The 23471-nt window shown below is 37.4% G+C and overlaps 1 protein-coding gene across 2 annotated transcripts in view; it reads right to left on the reverse strand.

Annotated features, from left to right (window-relative positions):
* Positions 1-22752, reverse strand: part of PI15 (peptidase inhibitor 15) — a 35589-nt gene extending 12837 nt beyond the window's left edge. The window contains exons 1-2 of one of the 2 annotated variants that reach the window (XM_007525801.2): positions 22608-22752; positions 21735-22044 (exon numbers count right to left, since the gene is read on the reverse strand). In XM_007525801.2, the coding sequence (XP_007525863.2) occupies positions 21735-22031 (297 nt within the window). In that variant the 5' untranslated portion in view covers positions 22032-22044; positions 22608-22752. Of the gene's footprint in view, positions 1-21734; positions 22072-22607 lie in introns of both variants that reach the window. The other variant, XM_060199982.1, reaches the window with a different exon arrangement.
* Positions 22753-23471: the final 719 nt, after the last annotated feature.

Genomic DNA, 23471 nt, shown 5'->3' on the forward strand with positions numbered 1-23471 from the left:
AATTTTTAAAAAATATTTATTTTTTCCCTTTTGTTGCCCTTGTTGTTTTATTGTTATTGATATCATTGTTTTTGGATAGGACAGAGAGAAATGGAGAGAGGAGGGGAAGACAGAGAAGGGAGAGAAAGACACCTGCAGACCTGCTTCACCGCCTGTGAAGTGACTCCCTTGCAGGTAGGGAGCTGGGGGCTTGAACCTGGGATCTTCCGCAGGTCCTTGCGCCGTGCGCCATGTGCACTTAACCCGCTGTGCTACCGCCTGACTCCCTTGTTTTTTTTTATTATCTTTATGTATTTATAGGATAGATACAGCCAGAAATCGAGATGGAAGGGGGTTATAGAAAAAGGAGAGAGACAGACATCTGCAGCACTGCTTCATCACTTGCAAAGTTTTCCCCCCTGCAGATGGAGACCAGGGGCTCAAATACCTGTCCTTGTGCATTGTAACAAGTGCACTCAAGCAGTTGCACCATATATATTATATAGAATATTGTATTTATATATTTCATTATAATTGTTAGATTATTTCCTCATATATTTACAAATATAGTAGAAAATATAGGACTGCCGGGACAGTATAATTGTTATACAAAGGACTCTCGTGCCTAAGGCTCTGGATCACAGGTTCAATCTCTAGCACCACTATACTATAAGCCAGAATTAATCAACGATCTGGACTCTCTCTGCGTCTTATTCTATGTAGCACTCTTCCATAGGAAGGAAGGAAGGAAGGAAGGAAGGAAAAAAGGAAAGAAGGAAGGAAGGAAAGGAAGGGAGGGAGGGAGGAAGGAAGGAAGGCGGAAGAAATAGAAAATATTTTAAAAGAATAATGGAAAATATGTTTTCTATATTATTGACTTAATAAAAGTGTGTGAAATAGAAAAAAATTTCTGGGAGATTTACAGATAGAATGAAAATATTGATTAATTGACATGAAATTTAGAAATGACTGAGAATGCTGATTTTTAAATCAATGGAGCCTCATGAAAAATTTCATTCTACAGATTAAAACAAATTCACAGATATAAATTAAAGTTAAAATAGCACACTTTGACTTTTTGGAAACAGATTTCTAAATTGACTGTCCTCAAGAATGTTAAAGTAGCATTATCACTGGAGATATCTTCAGAAATCAATTTTCTTAGACTTTACATGATCATTTCACATATCTTCAGATACAAAGTGAAGAAAATTTTAGAGAAGCAAGTTGTTGGTTTAAAAAAAAATAACTGGCTAGAGCTTTTTGGTCTTCTTCTGGGTTAGATTGTGAGAGAGGGTTGTTAAAAATAAACTAAGTGATGACAAAATTATTTCCCCAGAAGGCAGCCAAAAGCTTTTAAAGCACTTTGTGACCATGACTGCTGTTCTGTTTTGAAATTGGTGGGTTTATTCCATTAGACAGAAATATCTGTAAAATATATTTCACAGATATATATAAAAATAAGAGTATAGTATAGAAAAATAAGAGCTGAATGAATAAAATCCAATATTAAGTCAGATAGGTGGGCTTTGATGAGGGTAGAGGTGATGGGGTGAGGCTAGGCAGAAGAACATAAAAATCTTTCATAAGGAAAATTTGGCACTGATTGTATTAATTAAATATTAAAAGGATTCTACATTATAAAAGAAGTAGCCTTCAAAATCCCCTCAAAGTTTTGAAGTAACTGTAAAATGTAGAACTACATTATATAATAAGCTATCAAAATGAGACCCTATGCATTTTTCAATAATTCAAAAGAAGAAAACTAAGGCATCCCTTAAATGAAAGGAGTACTACTTTCATGAAGATGATATAAAGACATCATGAAAGTACACTTATTTTGAGAGAGAATATTTTGTCTTGTCTGTTTTTGAATGGACAAAGTATTATCTTTATTTCAGAATCTTCAGGAGCATCAGGTTGAAATGCTGAATATATCTGAAAGACTAGTATAGCACAGCACTGACTAAAGTTCTTCACTATATATTGGCTTTGTTGACTTACTCCCCAAAGGTATCCACTCAGCAACTTGATGGTACACCTACATTCCAAACAAACAAACACACAAACTGTGAATACAACAAATATTTCTTTAAAATACCAATAAATCTGCCCCTACATGATCCCTTTTCACTTAAAGTTGTGGTATCATAATTTTCCTTTTATAATGTAATTCCTTGAGAATTGTCTTATCTGGTGATTTCTGGTTTTTCCATCATTTTCTCTTGAGCCCACCCCAGGTGGGCCCCCCAACCCACCTTTATCTACTTTTCAAGATTATTAATAGCTTCTTTCAGATTATTATCTTACTTGGTCTGTCAGTGGCTTTTATGAGAGAGACCGGAGCACTGCTTCATCAAATTCAGCGCTGGGGATTAAACCTGGGACATCCTGCATACAAAGTCTGTGTTCTACCTGCCCAGCCACTTCTCCAGCCCCATATCAGTATTTTTTTTTTTATTGTTGTTGTCATTGTCAGATAGGACAGAGAGAAATGGAGAGAGGAGGTGAAGACAGAGAGGAGGAGAGAAAGATAGACACCTGCAGACCAGCTTTACCGCCTGTGAAGCGACCCCCCTGCAGGTGGGGAGCCAGGTGCTCAAACCAGGATCCTTATGCGAGTACTTGCCATGTGCGCTTAACCCATTGCACTACCTCCCGACTCCCTATATCAGTAATTTTTAAATGTCTGGCCTATGCCTCCTCCCTGACCTACTTACTTCCCTTGGTTTCATGATCACACACTTGCCTTGTTTTCCTCTGACTGCTGTTTTTCCATAGGTTTGTTGATTCTTTTCATTTACCCAAACTGCATAATGCAAAGTCTAGAACTCAATCCATGTCCACTTCTTTCTTTCTTCTCTGTTTCACCCATGTTTTCTGCTTTCAGAGAATCATATCTAGCTTCACGCATTGAAATAATATTTATATGTTGTTGGAATTATTCCACAGTATAGCTACCCATAGAGTTACAGATGAATCTATCCACCCAAGTACTTCCAATCTCAACATGTTCAAAATGACGATATAGATGATCACAGCTCTGCCATCACTCCCACCAGTGACAGACAGCTTCTGCCTCCCTTCTGTCAATAAATGGCTTTGTCTTTCTTTTAGCTTCAGAACACCTGGTCATCACCACTATTACCATTGTATTGATCAAAACCACTATCATCTGTTATTGAGAGTATTGAATAAATCTCATAAGGGAATATTTTAATAAATATTTTTTATATTTACTTATTTATTTTCCCATTTGTTGCCCTTGTTGCTTTTTATTGTTGTTATTGATGTTGTCGTTGTTAGGACAGAGAGAAATGGAGAGAGGAGGGGAAGACAGAGAGGCAGAGAGAAAGACAGATACCTGCAGACCTGTTTCACCACCTGTGAAGTGACTCCCTGGGGGCCAGGGGCTCAAACTGGGACCTTTAAGCCGCTCGTTGTGCTTGACGCCACGTGCACTTAACCTGCTGCGCTACCACCCGACTACCCTAAAGGAATATTTTGTATATATAAAATTTAGTGTTTAAATTAATAAAGCTGTGGGGGAAAAAAGAACATTTAGAAATCGAGAAGAGGTCTTTAAATAGGACTAATGTTGAGGAAATATAGGAAAGCAATATTCAATGCTATAGAGAAATGCATGACCAGATCTGATAATGAAACTAAGTAAAGTGCTGCGGGGCATATAGGATGACAAACTGCAGCTAATGCTATCCTTGAGCTATCAGCAGTTAAATAAAATTTAAAAAGAGAGAGAGAAACTTTTTGAAAATAAGTGAATTTATCCCCTTTTCTAAGAGGCTGCTTCTCTCTAATTGATGTCAAGAAGTGTTATCAGTATCTCTAAATCTTCCCATGTTGCATAACAGCCAAGAAACCCTGAATCACATGTGGCATGTATCACTTGTGTAGTACTAGACACAAGCTAACAACGTTTTCATGTTCCAGGAGATGGGAACGAGTGGTCTGTGGCATATGAATTAAAATACAGAGATAGCAGATCATGTTCCTGGTGATTAGAAATTATGGGGAGTTTCCATAACCTTATAGATTGAGATATAAGTACCTACCATGTGGGAGAAATAAACTAATAAATATGAAAATAAAAAATTATGAAAAAATCTAAATTTTAATGTAGTAAGTTTCCATAATAGTAATATTGAAACTATTTAAAACAAATGTTTGATCTAGGAGGTAAGATGGCGGCGGCCTGAGAAATCGCTGACAGCGAGTGCTCTGATAGCATCGTCGGCAACGGTAGGATTTTCTGCCTTTAGCAGGCCAGTCAATAAGGGGGTGGCGCCAAAGAAGTGATTACAGTTTAATTTGGGTTAACAATTAGAGCAAAGGTGACACGGACTAGCGGGGCTCCAGAATTCCCAGGCGGCGCCAGGCAAGGCGAGTGCGCCGGGCATTGTCCTCCGCCCGCCCGGGAAGGCGGCTCCTCCGCCGGTTGCAGAGCCCGGCAGGCAGAGGACCCAGAGAGAGCACTTTAGCTCGGGGGCTGCCTCTTGGGAGTCGCCAGGGTCCACCGCGACCCTGAGGGTGGATCCAAAGACTTCTTGAGTATAGCTCTCATTGGATCAAAGGACTTGGAGCTAGTTTTCATTTTTGAGAAATCCTTTAAAAAAGTCTGGAGGGCGGGGTTTCCCGGAAGATGGCGCCCGGAGAAGCGGCCAGCCTTTGAGCTCCGGACACATCTCGTGTAAACAATAGGATTTTCTGCCTTTAGCAGGCCAGCCAATAAGGGGCCATAACGGTCATACCAAGGATGTGTCTATAACTTAATTTGGGTTAAGAATTAGAGTAGGGGGAAAAAATTCTTTTTTCTTCCTTTTAATTTTCAAGCATACATCCTTCCGCCCCCCCCCCCCCCCCATAAGCAGTGCCTGGGACCAGCTACTAGCAGGATACCCCATACCACCAAAAAGGTTTTTTTTTTTTTTTTTTTTTTTTTTTTTTTTTTAATTCACTGATACACATTTGGGAAGTTCCTCGCACTGCTCTTTAATTACAACTCTTCTTCTTATCTTCTCCCTTTTCTCTCTCTCTCTCTATCTCTCTCTTTTTTTTTTTTTTTTAATCTTGTCATACACTTCTTTCTTCTTTGCCTTTCTGAATTTGTGAATTACTTTGGGGAAGAAATCTGACCCAGAGTGGACTCTCTACGTGTGTATCTCTGCTCTAGTTCCCTTTACACTCTTGTTACCCTTAGAATATACACTGGATAGTAGATTTGCATAACTGTCTATTCTTGCTATCCTCTCTTCCTTTTCTCTTTCTTCACTGGGATTTGGTTACTATTTTTTCATGGACTGGAGAAATTGTTTGGCTAACTGGTAACGATTAAACTCCTTCAATACTTACTTCAGTTGCTACTGTTATTCCGGAGGTTGGTGAGTGCAAGTGTCATAAAGGTATTTAGTACAGTGTTACTTGTGCTCAAAACACAACAACTGAGGAACAACAGAGCATTAAAAAAAAAAAAAAGAGAGAAACACATAAATTAAAAAAAAAATGGGTAGATTAAAAACAAATAAAACTGCTACCCCAATGAATGAAGACAAGAGCCCAGAAGAAACCACAAATCAGTCAGAAGTAACCATAGATAAGAAAAGTATGCAAGCAATAATAAACTTATTAATCACAGAAATGAAAACAACATTGGAGGAAAGAAATGGCAGTATTAGGGAAACAACAGTTGAGACCCCCAAGGAAAATACTGATTATCTTGAGACAATTAGAGAACTGAAAGCTGAAATAGCTGTAATGAAGAAAGAAGCTGAGGCAAGGGAAAGCAGACTAACAGAAGCAGAAAACAGAATTAGTCAGACAGAGGATGAGTTAGAGAAAACTAAGAAAGAGGTGAAAGAGCTTAAAAAGAGATTGAGAGACACTGAAAACAACAACAGAGACATATGGGATGATCTCAAAAGAAGTAACATTCGTATAATTGGCCTGCCAGAGGAAGAAAGAGAGGAAGGGGAAGCAAACATCCTAGAGGAAATAATACAAGAAAATTTCCCAGACCTGAATAACAGAAAGGATATCAAGGTGCAAGAGGCCCAGAGAGTACCAAACAGAATCAACCCAGACCTGAAAACACCAAGACACATCATAGTCACAATGAGAAGAAGTAAGGATAAAGAAAGGATCCTAAAGGCTGCAAGAGAGAAACAAAAAGTCACATACAGGGGAAAACCCATAAGACTTTCTGCAGATTTTTCAACTCAAACTCTAAAAGCCAGAAGGGAGTGGCAAGATATCTATCGAGCCCTGAATGAAAAAGGGTTTCAACCAAGGATTATGTATCCTGCTAGACTTTCATTCAAGCTAGATGGAGGGATCAAAACCTTCTTAGACAAACAACAGTTAAAGGAGGCAACTATCACCAAGCCGGCCCTGAAAGAGGTACTAAAAGACCTCTTATAAACAAGAACATCACTATAATACTTGTAATATATCAGAGTAAACAAATTGTTTTTTAGAACAATGGCACTACAATACATTAAATCCATAATATCAATAAATGTCAATGGCTTAAACTCACCCATCAAAAGGCACAGGGTGGGGGGATGGATCAGAAAACATAACTCAACCATATGCTGCTTGCAAGAATCACATCTGTCACAACAAGATAAACACAGACTTAAAGTGAAAGGATGGAAAACTATCATACAGGCTAACGGTCCACAAAAAAGGGCAGGAACAGCCATTCTCATCTCAGACACGATAGATTTTAAATTAAATAAAGTAATAAAAGATAGGCAAGGACATTACATAATGATTAGAGGATCAATCAGCCAAGAAGACTTAACAATTATTAACATCTATGCACCCAACGAGGGACCATCTAAATACATTAAACACCTATTGAAAGAATTTCAAAAATACATCAATAGTAATACAATAATAGTGGGAGACTTCAATACCCCACTCTCACACTTAGACAGATCAACAAAGCAGAGAACCAATAAAGATACAAGAGAATTGAATGAAGAGATTGACAGACTAGACCTCTTGGACATTTTCAGACTCCTCCACCCCAAAAAACTGGAATACACCTTCTTTTCAAATCCACACAACACATACTCAAGGATAGACCACATGTTAGGCCACAAAGACAGCATCAATAAATTCAAGAGCATTGAAATCATCCCAAGTATCTTCTCAGACCACAGTGGAGTAAAACTAACTTTTAACAACAAACGGAAAATTATTAAAAGACATAGAATTTGGAAACTAAACAACATGCTCCTTAAGAACCACTGGGTCAGACACTCACTCAAACAGGAAATTCAAATGTTCCTGGAAACTAATGAAAATGAAGACACAACCTATCAAAATATTTGGGACACAGCTAAAGCAGTACTGAGAGGGAAACTTATAGCTATACAATCACATATTAAACACCAAGAAGAAGCCCAAATGAACGAACTTACTACACACCTCAAGGACTTAGAGGAAGAGGAACAAAGGAACCCTAAGCAACCAGAAGGACAGAAATCACTAAAGTTAGAGCAGAAATAAACAACATCGAAAATAAAAGAACCATACAAAAGATCAATGAAGCCAAATGTTGGTTCTTTGAAAGATAAACAAAATTGACAAACCCCTAGCCAGACTCACCAAACAAAAAAGAGAGAAGACTCAAATTAATAGAATTGTAAACGATACAGGAGATATCACAACTGACACCACAGAAATCCAGAGAATTCTGCGAAACTTCTATAAAGAACTATATGCCACCAAGCTAGAGAATCTGGAAGAAATGGAACAATTCCTAGAAACCTATGCACTTCCAAAACTGAACCAAGAAGAACTACAAAATCTAAATACACCAGTCACAGACAAAGAAATTGAAACCGTTATTAAGAATCTCCCCAACAACAAAAGTCCTGGACCAGATGGCTTCACAAACGAATTCTACAAAACTTTCAGGAAACAGTTAATACCCATACTTCTTAAGCTATTCCATAAGATTGAAGAAACAGGAATACTCCCTTCCACCTTTTATGAAGCCAACATCACCCTGATACCAAAAGCTGATAGGGACAGAACAAAAAAGGAAAACTACAGACCAATATCTCTGATGAACATAGATGCCAAAATATTAAACAAGATCTTGGCCAACCGGATACAGCAACACATCAAAAAGATTGTTCATCATGACCAAGTGGGATTCATCCCAGGAATGCAAGGCTGGTTCAACATCCATAAATCAATCAATGTCATTCATCACATCAATAAAAGCAAAGCCAAAAACCACATGATTATCTCAATAGATGCAGAGAAAGCCTTTGACAAAATCCAACACCCATTCATGCTCAAAACTCTACAAAAAATGGGAATAGATGGGAAATTCCTCAAGATAGTGGAGTCTATATATAGCAAACCTACAGCCAACATCATACTCAATGGAGAGAAGCTGAAAGCATTCCCCCTCAGATCAGGGACTAGACAGGGCTGCCCACTGTCACCGTTACTCTTCAACATAGTATTGGAAGTTCTTGCCATAGCAATCAGGCAAGAGAAAGAAATCAAAGGGATACAGATTGGAAGGGAAGAAGTCAAGCTCTCACTATTTGCAGATGATATGATAGTATACATAGAAAGACCTAAAGAATCCAGTAGAAAATTACTGGAAGTTGTTAGGCAATATAGCAAGGTATCAGGCTACAAAATCAATGTACAAAAATCAGTGGCATTTCTTTATGCAAACACTAAATCTGAAGAAGAAGACATCCAGAAATCACTACCATTTACTGTTTCAGCAAAATCAATCAAATACCTAGGAATAAAGTTGACCAAAGAAGTGAAAGACTTGTATGCTGAAAACTATGAGTCGCTACTCAAGGAGATAGAAACTGATACCAAGAAATGGAAAGATATCCCATGCTCATGGATTGGAAGAATAAATATCATCAAAATGAACATTCTCCCCAGAGCCATATACAAATTTAATGCAATACTCATCAAAGTTCCGCCAAGCTTCTTTAAGAGAATAGAACAAACACTACAATCATTTATCTGGAACCTGAAAACACCTAGAATTGCCAAAACCATCCTAAGGAAAAGAAACAGAAATGGAGGCATCACACTCCCAGACCTTAAACTATATTATAAAGCCATCATCATCAAAACAGCATGGTACTGGAACAAAAATAGGCACACAGACCAGTGGAACAGAATTGAAACCCCAGAAGTAAATCCCAACACCTATGGGCATCTAATCTTTGATAAGGGGGCCCAAAGGATTAAATGGAAGAAGGAGGCTCTCTTCAATAAATGGTGCTGGGAAAACTGGGTTGAAACATGCAGAAGAATGAAATTGAACCACTTTATCTCACCAGAAACAAAAATCAACTCCAAATGGATCAAAGACCTGGATGTCAGACCAGAAACAATCAAATACTTAGAGGAAAACATTGGTAAAACACTTTCCCATCTACACCTCAAGGATATCTTTGATGAATCAAACCCAATTGCAAGGAAGACCAAAGCAGAAACAAACCAATGGGACTACATCAAATTGAAAAGCTTCTGCACATCCAAAGAAACTATTAAACAAACAGAGAGACCCCTCACAGAATGGGAGAAGATCTTCACATGCCAGACATCAGACAAGAAACTAATCACCAAAATATATAAAGAGCTCAGCAAACTCAGCCGCAAAAAAGCAAATGACCCCATCCAAAAATGGGCAGAGGAAATGAACAAAACATTCACCACAGAGGAGATCCAAAAGGCTAACAAACATATGAAAAACTGCTCTAGGTCACTGATTGTCAGAGAAATGCAAATTAAGACAACACTAAGATACCACCTCACTCCTGTAAGAATGGCATACATCAAAAAGGACAGCAGCAACAAATGCTGGAGAGGATGTGGGGACAGAGGAACTCTTTTACATTGCTGGTGGGAATGTAAATTGGTACAGCCTCTGTGGAGAGCAGTCTGGAAAACTCTCAGAAGGCTAGACATGGACCTTCCATATGACCCAATAATTCCTCTCCTGGGGTTATACCCCAAGGACTCCATAACACCCAACCAAAAAGAGGTGTGTACTCCTATGTTCATAGCAGCACAATTCATAATAGCTAAAACCTGGAAGCAACCCAGGTGCCCAACAACAGATGAATGGCTGAGAAAGCTGTGGTATATATACACAATGGAATACTATGCAGCTATCAAGAACAATGAACCCACCTTCTCTGACCCAGCTTGGACAGAGCTAGAAGGAATTATGTTAAGTGGACTAAGTCAGAAAGTTAAAGATGAGTATGGGATGATCCCCCTCATCAATAGAAGCTGACTTAGAAGATCTGAAAGGGAAACTAAAAGCAGGACCTGATCAAATTGTAAGTAGGGCACCAAAGTAAAAACCCAGTGGTGAGGGGTAGACATGTAGCTTCCTGGGCCAGTGGGGGGTGGGAATGGGCGGGAGGGATGGGTCACGGTCCTTTGGTGATGGGAATGGTGTTTATGTACACTCCTAGCAAAATGTAGACATATAAATCAGTAGTTAATTAATATGAGAGGGGGAAATCAATTGCATGTCTCAAAGGTTCTCAAAAGACAAACTGAATCTTTTTAATAGATAGGCTACGTGTTTGATATGCGGACTCTCTCAAAAGCCTAGACCAAGTAGATTAGAAGCTTCCAATAGCACAGCTATATACAAGATACTGGGTACTGTACAGCAAACCATAACAAAGGGACTTTTCAAAGTTAACCCAATTAACAAATAATGTGATCATAATATTAACTATTGATTGTCTTTTTGAACCCTAAGACAGCAGGAACCTCACATCTTCACTATAGAGCCCCTACTTCCCCCAGTCCTGGCACCCTTGGATAGGGCTCACTTTCCCGTATGCTTCTCCCAATCCATACCAAATAATATTGCATCCGCCGATCACAACCTAACCAAAGCAACGATTGCCATCTCAACATGCTTCACCTCAGTGTGTATCCAGAGACTTCACGTGTGGAATGACAACCCTTCAGCTTCATTACTCGGGTGAGACCTTTCCTTTTATAGTACACTCTAATTTCATCTCAGGTAGTTCACTTTCTAACAAAGTCCCATAACCTAGACATACACCAGTTTCTGTGAGAGAGAGCGTATGTGCACACGTATCCATAAACTACTGCAAAATATATACCTGAAAGCAGGATTACACTAGAGTTTGCAGTGAGTACCTCCCTAACACTTCCTCTCCACTATTCCAATCTTGGGATCCATGATTGCTCAACAAATTGTTTGGCTTTGTATGTTAACTCTCTTTTCAATCACCAGGTTCCAGATGCCACCAGGATGCTGGCTAGGCTTCCCTGGATTGAAGACCCCACCAATGTGTCCTGGAGCTCAGCTTCCCCAGAGACACACCTTACTAGGGAAAGAGAGAGGCAGACTGGGAGTATGGACCGACCAGTCAACGCCCATGTTCAGCGGGGAAGCAATTACAGAAGCCAGACCCTCTACCTTCTGCAACCCTCAACGACCCTGGGTCCATGCTCCCAGAGGGCTAGAGAATGGGAAGGCTATCATGGGAGAGGGTGGGTTATGGGGATTGGGTGGTGGGAATTGTGTGGAGTTGTACCCCTCCTACCTTATGCTTTTGTTCACTAATCCTTTCTTAAATTAAAAATTTAAATAAAATAAAAAATAAAATAAAATAAATAAAATAAAAAAACAAATGTTTGATCTAATTCAGTAGTATATTTAAAGGATCATACAGCATGATCGAGTGGGTTCTATTTCAGAAATGCAAGGATGGTTCAACAAACAATTATCAATTCCTATAATATACCATATAAAATGAAGAAAAAAAAGCATATGATTATATCAATCAATATAGATAAAATATAAGCTTCCACATTCATTTATGATAAACTTTTTCAGTAAGTGGGGATAGATGGAGCAATTCTGAATGTAGTAAGAATCATGTAAACCACAATACTCTATTATGAAAAATTAAGAAATCAATTCCTCCAGTAACCAGTACAATATAAGAGTGCTACTCTCACCACTATTATTTATCATAGTGTTAGAATCCCTAGTTAGAACAATTAGCAAAATACATAAAAAGAATCTGCTTTGCAGATGACTCTGTAACTTAGCCATATTCAGCGATGTTGTCAGATAAGATATAGGAGTCCAGACAGGTAACACACCCATTACAGCAAAGCATTACATGTGCTTTGCATACATGTAGCCCAGGTTCAAGCTCTGGTACCACTAGTCAGGCTTCATCCTCTGCAACTGGGGACCAGGAGCTTGAACCTGGTTCTTGTGCCTGGTGATGATGTGTGCACTCTGCTGTGTGTACCGCTGCCAGGCTCCCATGTGGTCTTTGGTAATATCTCCCTCAGCTTCTTTCCTCAAAGCAGCTTCTCTCCTTACTGCTAATACTGATTAGTTCAGCCTTAATTTTTTTTTTTGCCTCTAATGTTATCATAGGGAATTGTTGGTGCCTGTACTATGAATTCATTGCCTCTGGCAGCTATTTGATACTTTTTTTTTTCTATTTTATTCTGTAGAACAGAGAGAAATTGAGAGGGGAGGGGGAGATAGAGAGAGAAAGAGAGAAAGACACCTGCAGACCTGCTTCGCCGCTCATGAAGCATCCCCTCTGCAGGTGGGGAGTGGAGGCTTGAACGTGTCCTTGTGTGGAATATTATGTATGTGTAACTGGGTGAACCACCACATGTCCCCTCAGTATTACACATTTTTTTTGCATTCTTTTTTCTTTTTTCCTCAAGGGTTATCACTGGGGCTAGGTGCTGGACTATGAATCCACTACACATTACTTTTAATAACCTTTAACTAAACTAAATATTTTCACTCTAGCGCCACATGGGAAGTGCTAAAGCATAGGAGAGGAAAGGGACATATGTTGTATACCATTCAAAAGCCTGCATTCTCATCTTTATGATTTATTTTCCCTGTGATCTTGTCAGTGTCACCTATGTTCACCAAGTTGGAGTGTCTTTCTTAATGGATAATATAGTCTCTATCTCTCAAGTCTGTTAGAAAGGCTAGAATAGTAACTGAAAAATACTTAGCACAGGGGCTGGGAGGTGGTGCACCTGGTTGAGCACACATGTTACAATGTTGAAGGACCTGGGTTCAAGCCCCCAGTCCCCACCAGCAGGGGGAAAGCTTTGCAGGTGTTGAAGCAGCGCTGCAGATGTTTCTCTGTCTCTCTTCTTCTCTGTCTCCCCCTTCCCTCTCACTTTCTGGCTGTCCCTATACCACAAATAAATAAAGACAATTTAAAAATAAAAAAAGAAAAATCCTTAGCACAGTTCTGTTAGTGCAGAAGTGTATGTAGTAGTTACTGGAGATTTATACAGTGGCATGGTTGTGAGGTCACTGAACTAGAAAAACTTACTAAGCTTAGAATTGTGTCATGTTTTTGTCATGTTATTTTGCAGCCTGAAGAAATCAGGTTTTAAGATTACCTAAGTATAATTGAGGGAAGCTAAATAGGCAGTAGGTGAGGAGGGTATCTAGGTCTAAGTAGAAACTATTTTATTCAGTACTTTATGGTGTCTTTTTGTGTCTTTCTACTTGTTTGCTTCATTTGTTGAACATAGCATTATGTTAAATGTCAGGCTCAGGCGAAAATTATTAAAGTCATGGGCTCCTTGGAATATATCTAAAATAGGCTTCCTAGCTTTTTCCAAAATGGAGATCCCAAATCTCATCTGCTCTATTTTTACCTTTAGATTTTTGATTATTAAACAATTTGTTCTGCTCTATATCTTAATGCTTTTCACTCTCCAAGTTGCAGTTGCTACCGTGATGCCAGGCTGACATCCCTAAGAAGACGACTTTACTAATATGTCCTAGAACCCCACCTCCCAGAACCCTGCCCCACTATGGAAAGATAGAAACAGACTAGAAGTATATATTGATCTGCCAATGCCCATGTCCAGCGGAGAAGCATTTATAGAAACCAGACCTTCCACCTTCTGCACCATATAATGATCCTTGGTCCATACTCCCAGAGGGGTAAAAATAGGTAAACTTCCAATGGATGGGATGGGATATGGAACTCTCGTGGTGGGAATTGTGTAGAATTGTACCCCTCTTGTCCTACAAACTTGTTGATCATTATTAGATCAATAAAAAAAGATTACCTAAGTAGGCATTAGTAAAGAAAAAAGTGCCCCCAAAATAGTAGAATTATGTACAAATAAACAAGGAGCTTGCCCTTGGGGAAAGTAACATTCTGGGAAAATTAAAAATTGGAAACTTAAAAGTTTTAAAATTTACTGATTCTGCTCCTTAAGTCCCACTTTAAGATATGTTTTATCTTTGACTTTTATGACCACTTGTTGATTTATTTTAGTAGTAAGTCTCCTGTCTAGAGAAACATAATGTCCATTAGCTACCATTTAATACTGTGTTTAGGATCTAGGAAGACATTTTCATAAGTGGTTAATTTTTGCATCTTGTTGTTATAATAATCAAAACATTTATTTTTTGATTGTTAAACTGGCTTGTGATAAGCATGCAAATTTCATATCTTGCCAATGCTCAGAAGAATTCAAATGCCTTTCCGCCTACCTACTGCTTGCTGAAAATATGATCTTACTGGAATGCAGACAGATTTAGTAGAATGTTCATATTTAGCAAGACTATGAAATATGATTTTGATGTACTTTTAGTGGAAAAATATTGTGTCCTTAAGTAACATTTCTTGACTATTTCAGTTTGTACTATGTAGTGTGAAATTTTAAGATGGCATGAAAATTTAGTTTAAAAACACAACTTTTAAAGTTTTTTAAATTTATTATCTTTATTTATTTATTGGACAGAGACAGCTAGAAATTGAGAGAAAAGGGGGAGATAGAGAGGAAGAGAGACAGAGAGACACCTACAGCACTACCTCACCACTTGTAAAGCTTTTCCCCTTACAGGTGGGGATGGGGGCTTGAACCCAGGGCCTTGTGCATTGTAACATGTGCTCAACCAGGTACACCACTACGTGGCCCCTAAAAACACAACTTGTTGAGTATTCTTCCATATTTATTCCAAAAAAAAAAGTTTTATTCCTGACTGTAGGTAACATAGGTGGAAAAATCCAAATCTTATCATTCCAGAACCTCAGTCTTGATATTTCATTCTAAGGTATTTTGCTTGACCAGTTTAAACTGTGAGTTTTCTTTTTAATTTAACCTATCCTTGAAGCAAATGACTACTTCTAAGTTCTCGTAAGACAATAAAATATGTCACATTCATAACTACTCAAGGGTAAATACCTTCAACCACTTCTTGTTATCTTAAAATAAAACTCAAGTTTATGCATGCCTTCTCTGGCTTCATCAAACCTTATTTTATTCTATAGTATGCTAAATCTAGGTCACATTAATTATTATGACTTTAATTTAAAGAACCCTCCTTTACAACTTCTATTTATTACATTTGATATTTTAAATCATTTCCATCTAGAAGAATTTCCTGTGATCATGTCTGGGTTAAGACATACCTCATATGATATGAATACACCTGTATTTATTCTTTTTTATTATTTTATTATGGGGCTATTGGTTTACAGTTGTTGACACATGGGCATAGTTTCTCATTGCCCCATGACTGACGTCTGCAAATACTCTCACTCTCAACTCAGGTCCCACTCTATCATCAGATACCTGAGTATATTTTATCTTATTTATTATTTTATTTATCTTTATTTATTTACTGGATAGAGGCAGCCAGAAATCAAGAGGGAAGGAGGAGAGAGAGAGAGAGAGAGGGAGGGAGGGAGAGAGAGAGAGAGAGTCCTGCAACACAGTTTCACCACTTGAAAAGCTTTCCCCCTGCAGATGGGGGGGACCAGGGGCTCAAACCCAGGTTCTTGTGCACTGTAATGTATGCACTCAACCAGGACACCACCGGCCCCCTATTTCTCTTTTTTATAGCACTCAATTCACAACCTTGCACCTTTTCTGTTCACAGTATTTCCTAGTAAGTTTTTCCGAGCTCCACTTTCAGTCCTCTATCTTAAATACTAGGTTCATGAGTAAATATTATAGATTGAGTGCCTAATTCTTCCCCATTGGAGCACCATGGCTACATGCTCTTTACACAGGATGCTCAGGAAAAGTGAGAAAGATTGATTTTTTAAGTTTTATTTATTAAGAAAGTAGCAGAGTCCCCACCTGCAGGGCAACAGGTGTCTCTCTCTGTGTCTGTTTTTTCTTGCTATCTCCTACTCCCTTCCTGGTTTCTCTCTGTCTCTATCCAATAATAAGTAAATAAAAATTTTTTAAAAGTTAAAAAAAAAAAGAGTGGCAGAGAGAAAGAAAGGGAGAGAAGGAAAGGACTAGAGTACTTCCAAGTGTCAGCTTAAGGTGGGGCTAGGTAATTTCGGAGCCTCAGGCATACAAGTTGGTGCTCTAACAGACTTGACTATTCCTCTGGCTTGAGAGACTTTATTCACGTCTACAACAAATATTTACTGTTGTCAGTGACCTAACTATGGCCTAAGATCTTTAAAGACCTCTTAGGAATAAAAAAAAATTCTTTCTTTTATTTTTTTGTACTGTTACATGTGATTTAATCTCACTTGCCACCAAAAAAGTAGTGATGAATATACAAGAGTTGCCATATATGAGGCTTATGTGCACTTTACATTTTTTGTCTGCCATCTAGTGGTGAAGCTCCAAATCATCTCTTGTTGATAATTTCACAGTTGTATTTTCTTAGAATATACATTCAATACAATTGCAAGATATTCTTCTATCAGCTGGTCCCATAGGTGATACTCATCATTTTATATAAGTAAAACTAAACAGGCATCACCAAGTGACATGCATCCTGGAAAAGAACTTCTATAAAATGTGCCCCAATTTCCACTTGAAATCAAGGAGTTTACAAACTTTCTACATTTAAAAGGACAGGTTCAGATATGCTAGAGAAATGCCTTTCTGTCAGCAATGTTTCTCACTTCACAGTTGTCTGGAAATCCCAAGACTTTCTAGTGCTCATAAAAACATTCATTGAAATGATTAGGCATAGGCACACCAAATATTCCCTATTGATAACAAGAAAATGTAGTTATCTTTCCTCATTGAGAGGAAATATGCCATGTGGGACTATGTATGCCTTCAATGAAAAATGATAAGGATAGACATCAGGGGAAGTGTGGCCATGGAATAACTAGGATAGACATCACAAGTATTTAGTCAACCACTGATAAAACCAAAAGAAGTCTATTCTATATACTCACTCTTGCACATGAAGCCCAATAAACAAAATCAATATTTTTATTTTTCCCAGGTCATGAATTATTGTGTATGTCATGACTTTTCCAACAACCTAGCATTCTGTTAATAATGCCTGTAACTTGGTAACAAATAACATTTACTCTTTTCTAGAGCATCATAGAAAACCTTATCACAGAAAATAACATTTTCAGACAGGAAACAAATAAAAGTAAACGATGTTGTCATCATGGCCACATTGATGTCTTGAAATCATATTACATTTTATTTCACGTTTGACTTCTTTGGCTTCTGTCATTATTTTTACATTGCCTGCTCCCAGGTCTTTGTACTATTTGTGAGGAGTGCTATCTCCTGTACTGTAGGTACCACACAGTCCATTTTTTTATTTTTATTTCAACACACACACACACACACACACACACACACACACACACACACACACACACACACAGTGAGTGAGTAAAAGAGGAACAAAAGAGAAAAACACCAACACACTGGCCCCTGCGCTGTCCATGGTGTTCCCATGTGGTACCCTGGATTAATCCCAGGGCTTCACACACTATTTCCTACTCTTCCAATTGCTTTTGGAAGGCAGATATACTTAACATTATACCACCAACACAAAAATAAATTGCTTTTGTATAAAGAATTTCCAATATTTCCTCAAACTACACAAAAGTAAAACAAACCTGGCTTTTCATTCCTGATGATTTTATTCACACATCCCATCATCTAAGGTGACATCCAACCATGCTTCTTCTTAAGCACCTACTGAGTGTTCCTCCCACAAAGAGCTTTTCATGTTTTGTTAAGTAGATATTACCACTTCTTTCTTTGTATTCCCACCATATTTATCTGTAGCCCCTCTATTGCATCCGTCTTACTTAACACCATATACTGATATATGTTGAGTTTTTTGTTTGTTTTTTATTTGCTTTGGTCTTTTATTTTTTGAAAATTTATACTTTAAAGATTCTAATATCTTTGATTGTACTCTTTTAATAGAAAGAGTTAAAAATATTTTAATTAGTCTACTCAATTGACTTCAATTCATATAATAGCCTATAAAATGTACCCTAAGTGTGAGTCTTGCAATTTCATTCTTTTGGGGATAATTCTTCTAAGAAACTATTGTGGTTTGTGGTTTAAAGTCATACTTTAAGCTGGCCTTGGGAAGAATGAAAAACAGCTGGTGTCTAAGGAACGCTGGAAATTAGTCAGCAAACTAATTGTAGAACAGAAGTCCCAAGTCAAGAAGCTTAACGTGTATGTCTTAAGTCCTATCTATATCACTACATTTGAAAGGTACTTCATTTATGAAATGAAGTATTTCAAATAATGTTGATATTGGTCCTACTTATAAACAGCATTTCACAGAGATTTCAACAAAATTTATCAAGTAACGGTTGATCATTCTCTATCCACAAGAAATTGCATAAGAAAGTAAAAGTAGGAAAGTTAGCAAATCTAGATAGACAGCATTCTGATGAGTTATATATAAAGTTTGTAAGAAGTGTATACAAAAAACTATAAAGTCTGACAACTGAACTTAGCATTATTGACATGAAGAAAGAAGTTCAAAGAAAGGAGTAGTGAAATGTGACTATGAGTATAAGTATTAAGACATAACACTCTGAGTAACTGGAAGGGTAGGGTTCTTAGATCATGGAGAAAAGTAAAGTAGAAACATTAGCAGGACAGTCAGTGGTATGAAAGAGACTGTGGTGGAAACTTGTTGAAGAAATGATTTACAACTCAGTCAGCTATAATGAGAAAATATCCAGAGTTAAAGATTTATGCTTACTAATAAATTAATTTATAATTTTAATAAATAATAAATGAATATTAATAAATTAACACATGGATGAGTGAACTATTTGCAGTTCCTTTATAATAGGTGAAGGCAGTCCTATTTGATTTTCTAAGTACGTTTTCTCATTACCTTAGCTAAGGAAGATTTACAAGCACTTAACTATATAACTGAGTAACCATGGAGAGATGACAAAATGTTGTTCTACAGTATTTCAGCTGGCATTTTGAAGAAGATATTCTGACATTTCTAGGGGTTCACTGCAATGGAACATGTGCTAGATTTAGGAGATAAGATTCTCTCCAGTATAAGCATGGATTTTGAAATCATTCAAACCTAAATTCCAAAGCTTAACATTCATTGCACATACCACACTGGCCCAGTCATTAGTGTCTCAAGGTGTAAGTGATTTCATCTTTATAAAATGAAGATCACAATCGTGACCACTTAGGAAGGATGCAAGTCATCTATGAAAGCAATTATCTAAGTCCTTGGCACATAGAAATAACTAAATGTGCATGTGGAATAAATTAGTTATTGATCAGTGGGGAAAATATAACTGTAAAAATGTGGTGGGCAGGGAAGATAACTCACCTGGATAGTGCATTGCTTTATCATGCTCTGACCCAGCTTTGAGCTCAGCCCTAAGGAAGCCTGAGAAGCCTGAGTGTTCTGGTCTCTTCTCTGTTTCTGTCTAAAAAACTTGGCTCATCCTAGTGAAGTTCTGATAATGTGCAATGTGGGTTTTTTCTGACCTATTTTTATATGTTATATTCCACCTCAGCTTTCTGATGATGGTTGTTCTTTCTTCAGTATCAATAAAAATAATGAATTGCATAGTGTATAAACTGGTTATTGGGTAAACTGGTTATATCCTTCTACACATGAGAAAAATTGTGTCTTAGCAGTTTTAAATAACCAGTGCACAAGACTGTTCTGTAAGTAACTGAGTTAAAATTTGAGCCACCTCCAAAGCTGGCCCTGCTGTCTTCACTGTAGTCTATATAAAATCACTGCCAGATAATAGTCTGTAGCCCAAAATTAGGATGCTTCATGTTTTTCCCATCTCATATAGAAAGATGCCTATTCACATTTCTCTCATAATCAATTTCTTAAACAAGATGATGTGCATATTTGTTTCTGGTTTATGTTTTGAATGAGTTTGCATTGCATATCTTCCACAGGTTCACAGAAACCCATGAAAGCAAAATTATATTATATATAATTTACATATTATATATGTAATATATAAATATATAAAATTTATATAATATATAAATATACATTATATATTATATTATAAATATATAAATAAATATTTTATATAATACATATATTTACTGTAAACTGCAGTATAACTGTTAACCTTTTAACTAGTTACATTCTTTATAACAGTGCTATGTGGCTGATACTCTTTAATCACTATGTTAGAGCTGATAATTTAGAACACAGTGAGGTGAAAAAAAATTATGCACCTTATATTCCAGGTCTAGAGGTTGAACCCAAGCATTTGTATTAGAGAACTCAGATTTTCCATTCATAATTACTATGTTACTTCTCATACATCAACAGTGGTAATGGGCGGGGGGATAGATAACATAATGATTATATAAACAGACTCTCATGCCTGAGGTTCCAAAGACCCAGTTCAATTCCCCCACACCACCATAAGCCAAAGCTGAACAGTGCACTGGTTAAAAAAAAAAAGTAATTAAAAAATCCATCCATTACACTTAATTTTAGTTATTTCCTTAAAGTCCTGGGAAAATGCATTTTTATAGTCTTCTTTGAATGGTGACTTTCATAATTTACCTTTGATTGTCTTGTTACTCTAACATCAGAAATTTGTCAAAGTTAAAACTTATCTAAATAAAACAGATGAATTTATAATCTTCTAGGAATTCTAAATGTTATCTCCACACTTATAAAAAGTCACTAGTGGTCTCCTCCTACCACAATATAGTTACTATTATCAGTAATCTTTATTATGTTACACAAATTCTAGGTTTTGCTCTTGGTAAGGTGCTGGATCAAAATATTGTATTAATTCAAAACCAAAAATTAAAACAAAGCTTTAAAATGTATTTTTCCTTTTGATATCAATTTGGGTTTTATTTTGTTTTACTTCCTAAGTAAAATGGCTTAAACACAGAAAGTCTGTTTTTAAAAGCGAGCAAAGAATGTGTTCATGGCAATTTGGAACTGTGTGTATGAGTTCTGGCTCTTCTGTTATCTACAGGACAAAGCATTAAATCACAGGGAGGGTAAAGTCAGCATGTTCTCTGAGAACACAAATAGATTAGCTTCTGGGAAGAGATCTGCCCAAGAAAGGAAAAGACAATTGTCCAGAAATTGGCACATAAAACCTGTAACTTTTAAGACATTATTTGTAAGAAATGTTTTACCTGATAAAGAAGTCACAGAAAAAGTTCCATATGAAAAAAAAAATTATAGAACTTTTCAAATGTGACCAGTCAACATAACACACACACACACACACACACACACACACACACACACACACCATCTTAATTCTTGGAGGGAACAGTATTTAACAGTAATCTGAGAACAATTCCTAATCAAAATGTATAAAATAGTCCCACCCATAACCTTTAACATATAAAGACTAAGTTCTTCAAATGTACACTTAAAATAAAGCTCCATAACCCAGAACTCAAGGGAAACAAAGTTTTCTTACCATATATTCCATGTTTGCTGCTGGTGGGAACACTTTGCCCCGGACTTGATTGTGATAATCAAGAATGGCGATCATGTCATTCTGTGAAATGTAGCGTTTCCGCCTGGCTTTGGGGATATCCGCAGAATCTAGCTGTGCTTTTAGAGCCGCTTCAATGTCAGTGAAATTATTGGTTGGCGGGGATGAGTCAGTGGAATTGAGTAAGGCAAGGGCACTTGCTTCCGAGAGAAGGGAGAACAGGAGTACACTACTGAAGGCACAGAACACTGTCATTTTGAGTGGTGCCAGAGAGGCCATCAGGTGAGCTTTGCTTTAAAGTAGAAAGTAGAGTTAGGGTCTATGAGAAGGAAAAAAAAATAAAAAAGGAAGGGGGAGAATATATAGATGTACAAAGTCATCATTAGGAAACATTGCTTGATCTTATTTTCTCAAAAAAAAAAAAAAAGAAAATCAAATAAATGCTGTGCATAGGTCTTGAAGACATCCTAGTATAGTCTCTGTTTACTGAGTATTATGAGGAAATTCCTATAGATGGAAAGAAACAGCATGACTACTAATCCTAAAATGGGTGTGAGCCCTTTATCCCTAGAGCCTGAACCACAGTGTCCATTACTATTTGTTTATTTTCAGAGGGAAATCTTTAGGAACTGATGTTCATCTTGAGAGTGAAGAAGAAAAATGCACCACAGGTTGCAACAGAAAATGTGCTGATCATATCTCCCAGACATGTATGGACACCAACCAAGTGAGAGAACACAGACAAAAAATTATAATAATATAATCTAAGTTCTGTAAAAAAAAAAAGTACAATATAATCTGAGCTATTTTCAAATAATTGCATGCAAAATAAACCTGTTGAGCTAAAGAGCTTACCTCTGCACACTGCCAAAATGAATATACTGTCCTTCCAAAAATTTACAGTTCTTTGCTAAGTTGTAGCAAGAACTCTTGTAAGAGGAGTGTGTCTTATTAGAAACTCTCAGAGCAAAACTCTGCAAGGTTTGAGTGCTGCTGGCTACAGAGGCCGCTAGCAGCTTTTATATGTCACAGTGCAATGTCCAGAAAGGGCAGTCTTTTCTAGGTTCTCTTCTAGCCAAATTCAAAGAGGAGGGGTTTGGGCTAGAAAAAACAGTGATTGGGTGGCAACCTTTTTATGTGGGTGGTGAGGAAATTGAGTTACACCCACAGCTTACAAAGTACAAACCGTAAAAGACAGACTCTCATTCTCTCTCTCTCTCTCTCTCTCTCTCTCTCTCTCTCTCTCTCTCTCCCTCTCTCCCTCTCTCCCTCTCTCCCTCTCTCCCTCTCTCCCTCTCTCCCTCTCTCCTTCAAGCTTCCACCTTCTCAGTGAGTAGTTAATTTTCATATTTTCTGCTTTCTAGTCCGTGGTTCTCATACATAAAAGAAAAAAAATGTACTCAGTTCATGAAAACACAGAATACTGAATAACAAGCAGTGAATTTTTTTAAGACTTTAAATGACACGTGAACTGAAAAGAGCAACCTTATATTAAGTCAAGGTATCATCAGCTCACACAGTTAATCTGGATGGGCACAAAAATGATTTAAGAGGGATGCCAGGCAAATAAATAGTAGCCAAACTATAGCATATGCTATTGGGATAATAGATGTGGTTGTACTTTCTAGCTACATGTGGTCTTACTGCTCTATTTATGTATTTTTTTCTTGCTCCTGTCCCCTTCTTGTTTTACCTCCCTCTTTTTTTTTTTTTGTTGTT

The sequence above is a fragment of the Erinaceus europaeus genome, chromosome 1 (genome assembly GCF_950295315.1).
Source record: "Erinaceus europaeus chromosome 1, mEriEur2.1, whole genome shotgun sequence".
NCBI lineage: Eukaryota > Metazoa > Chordata > Mammalia > Eulipotyphla > Erinaceidae > Erinaceus > Erinaceus europaeus.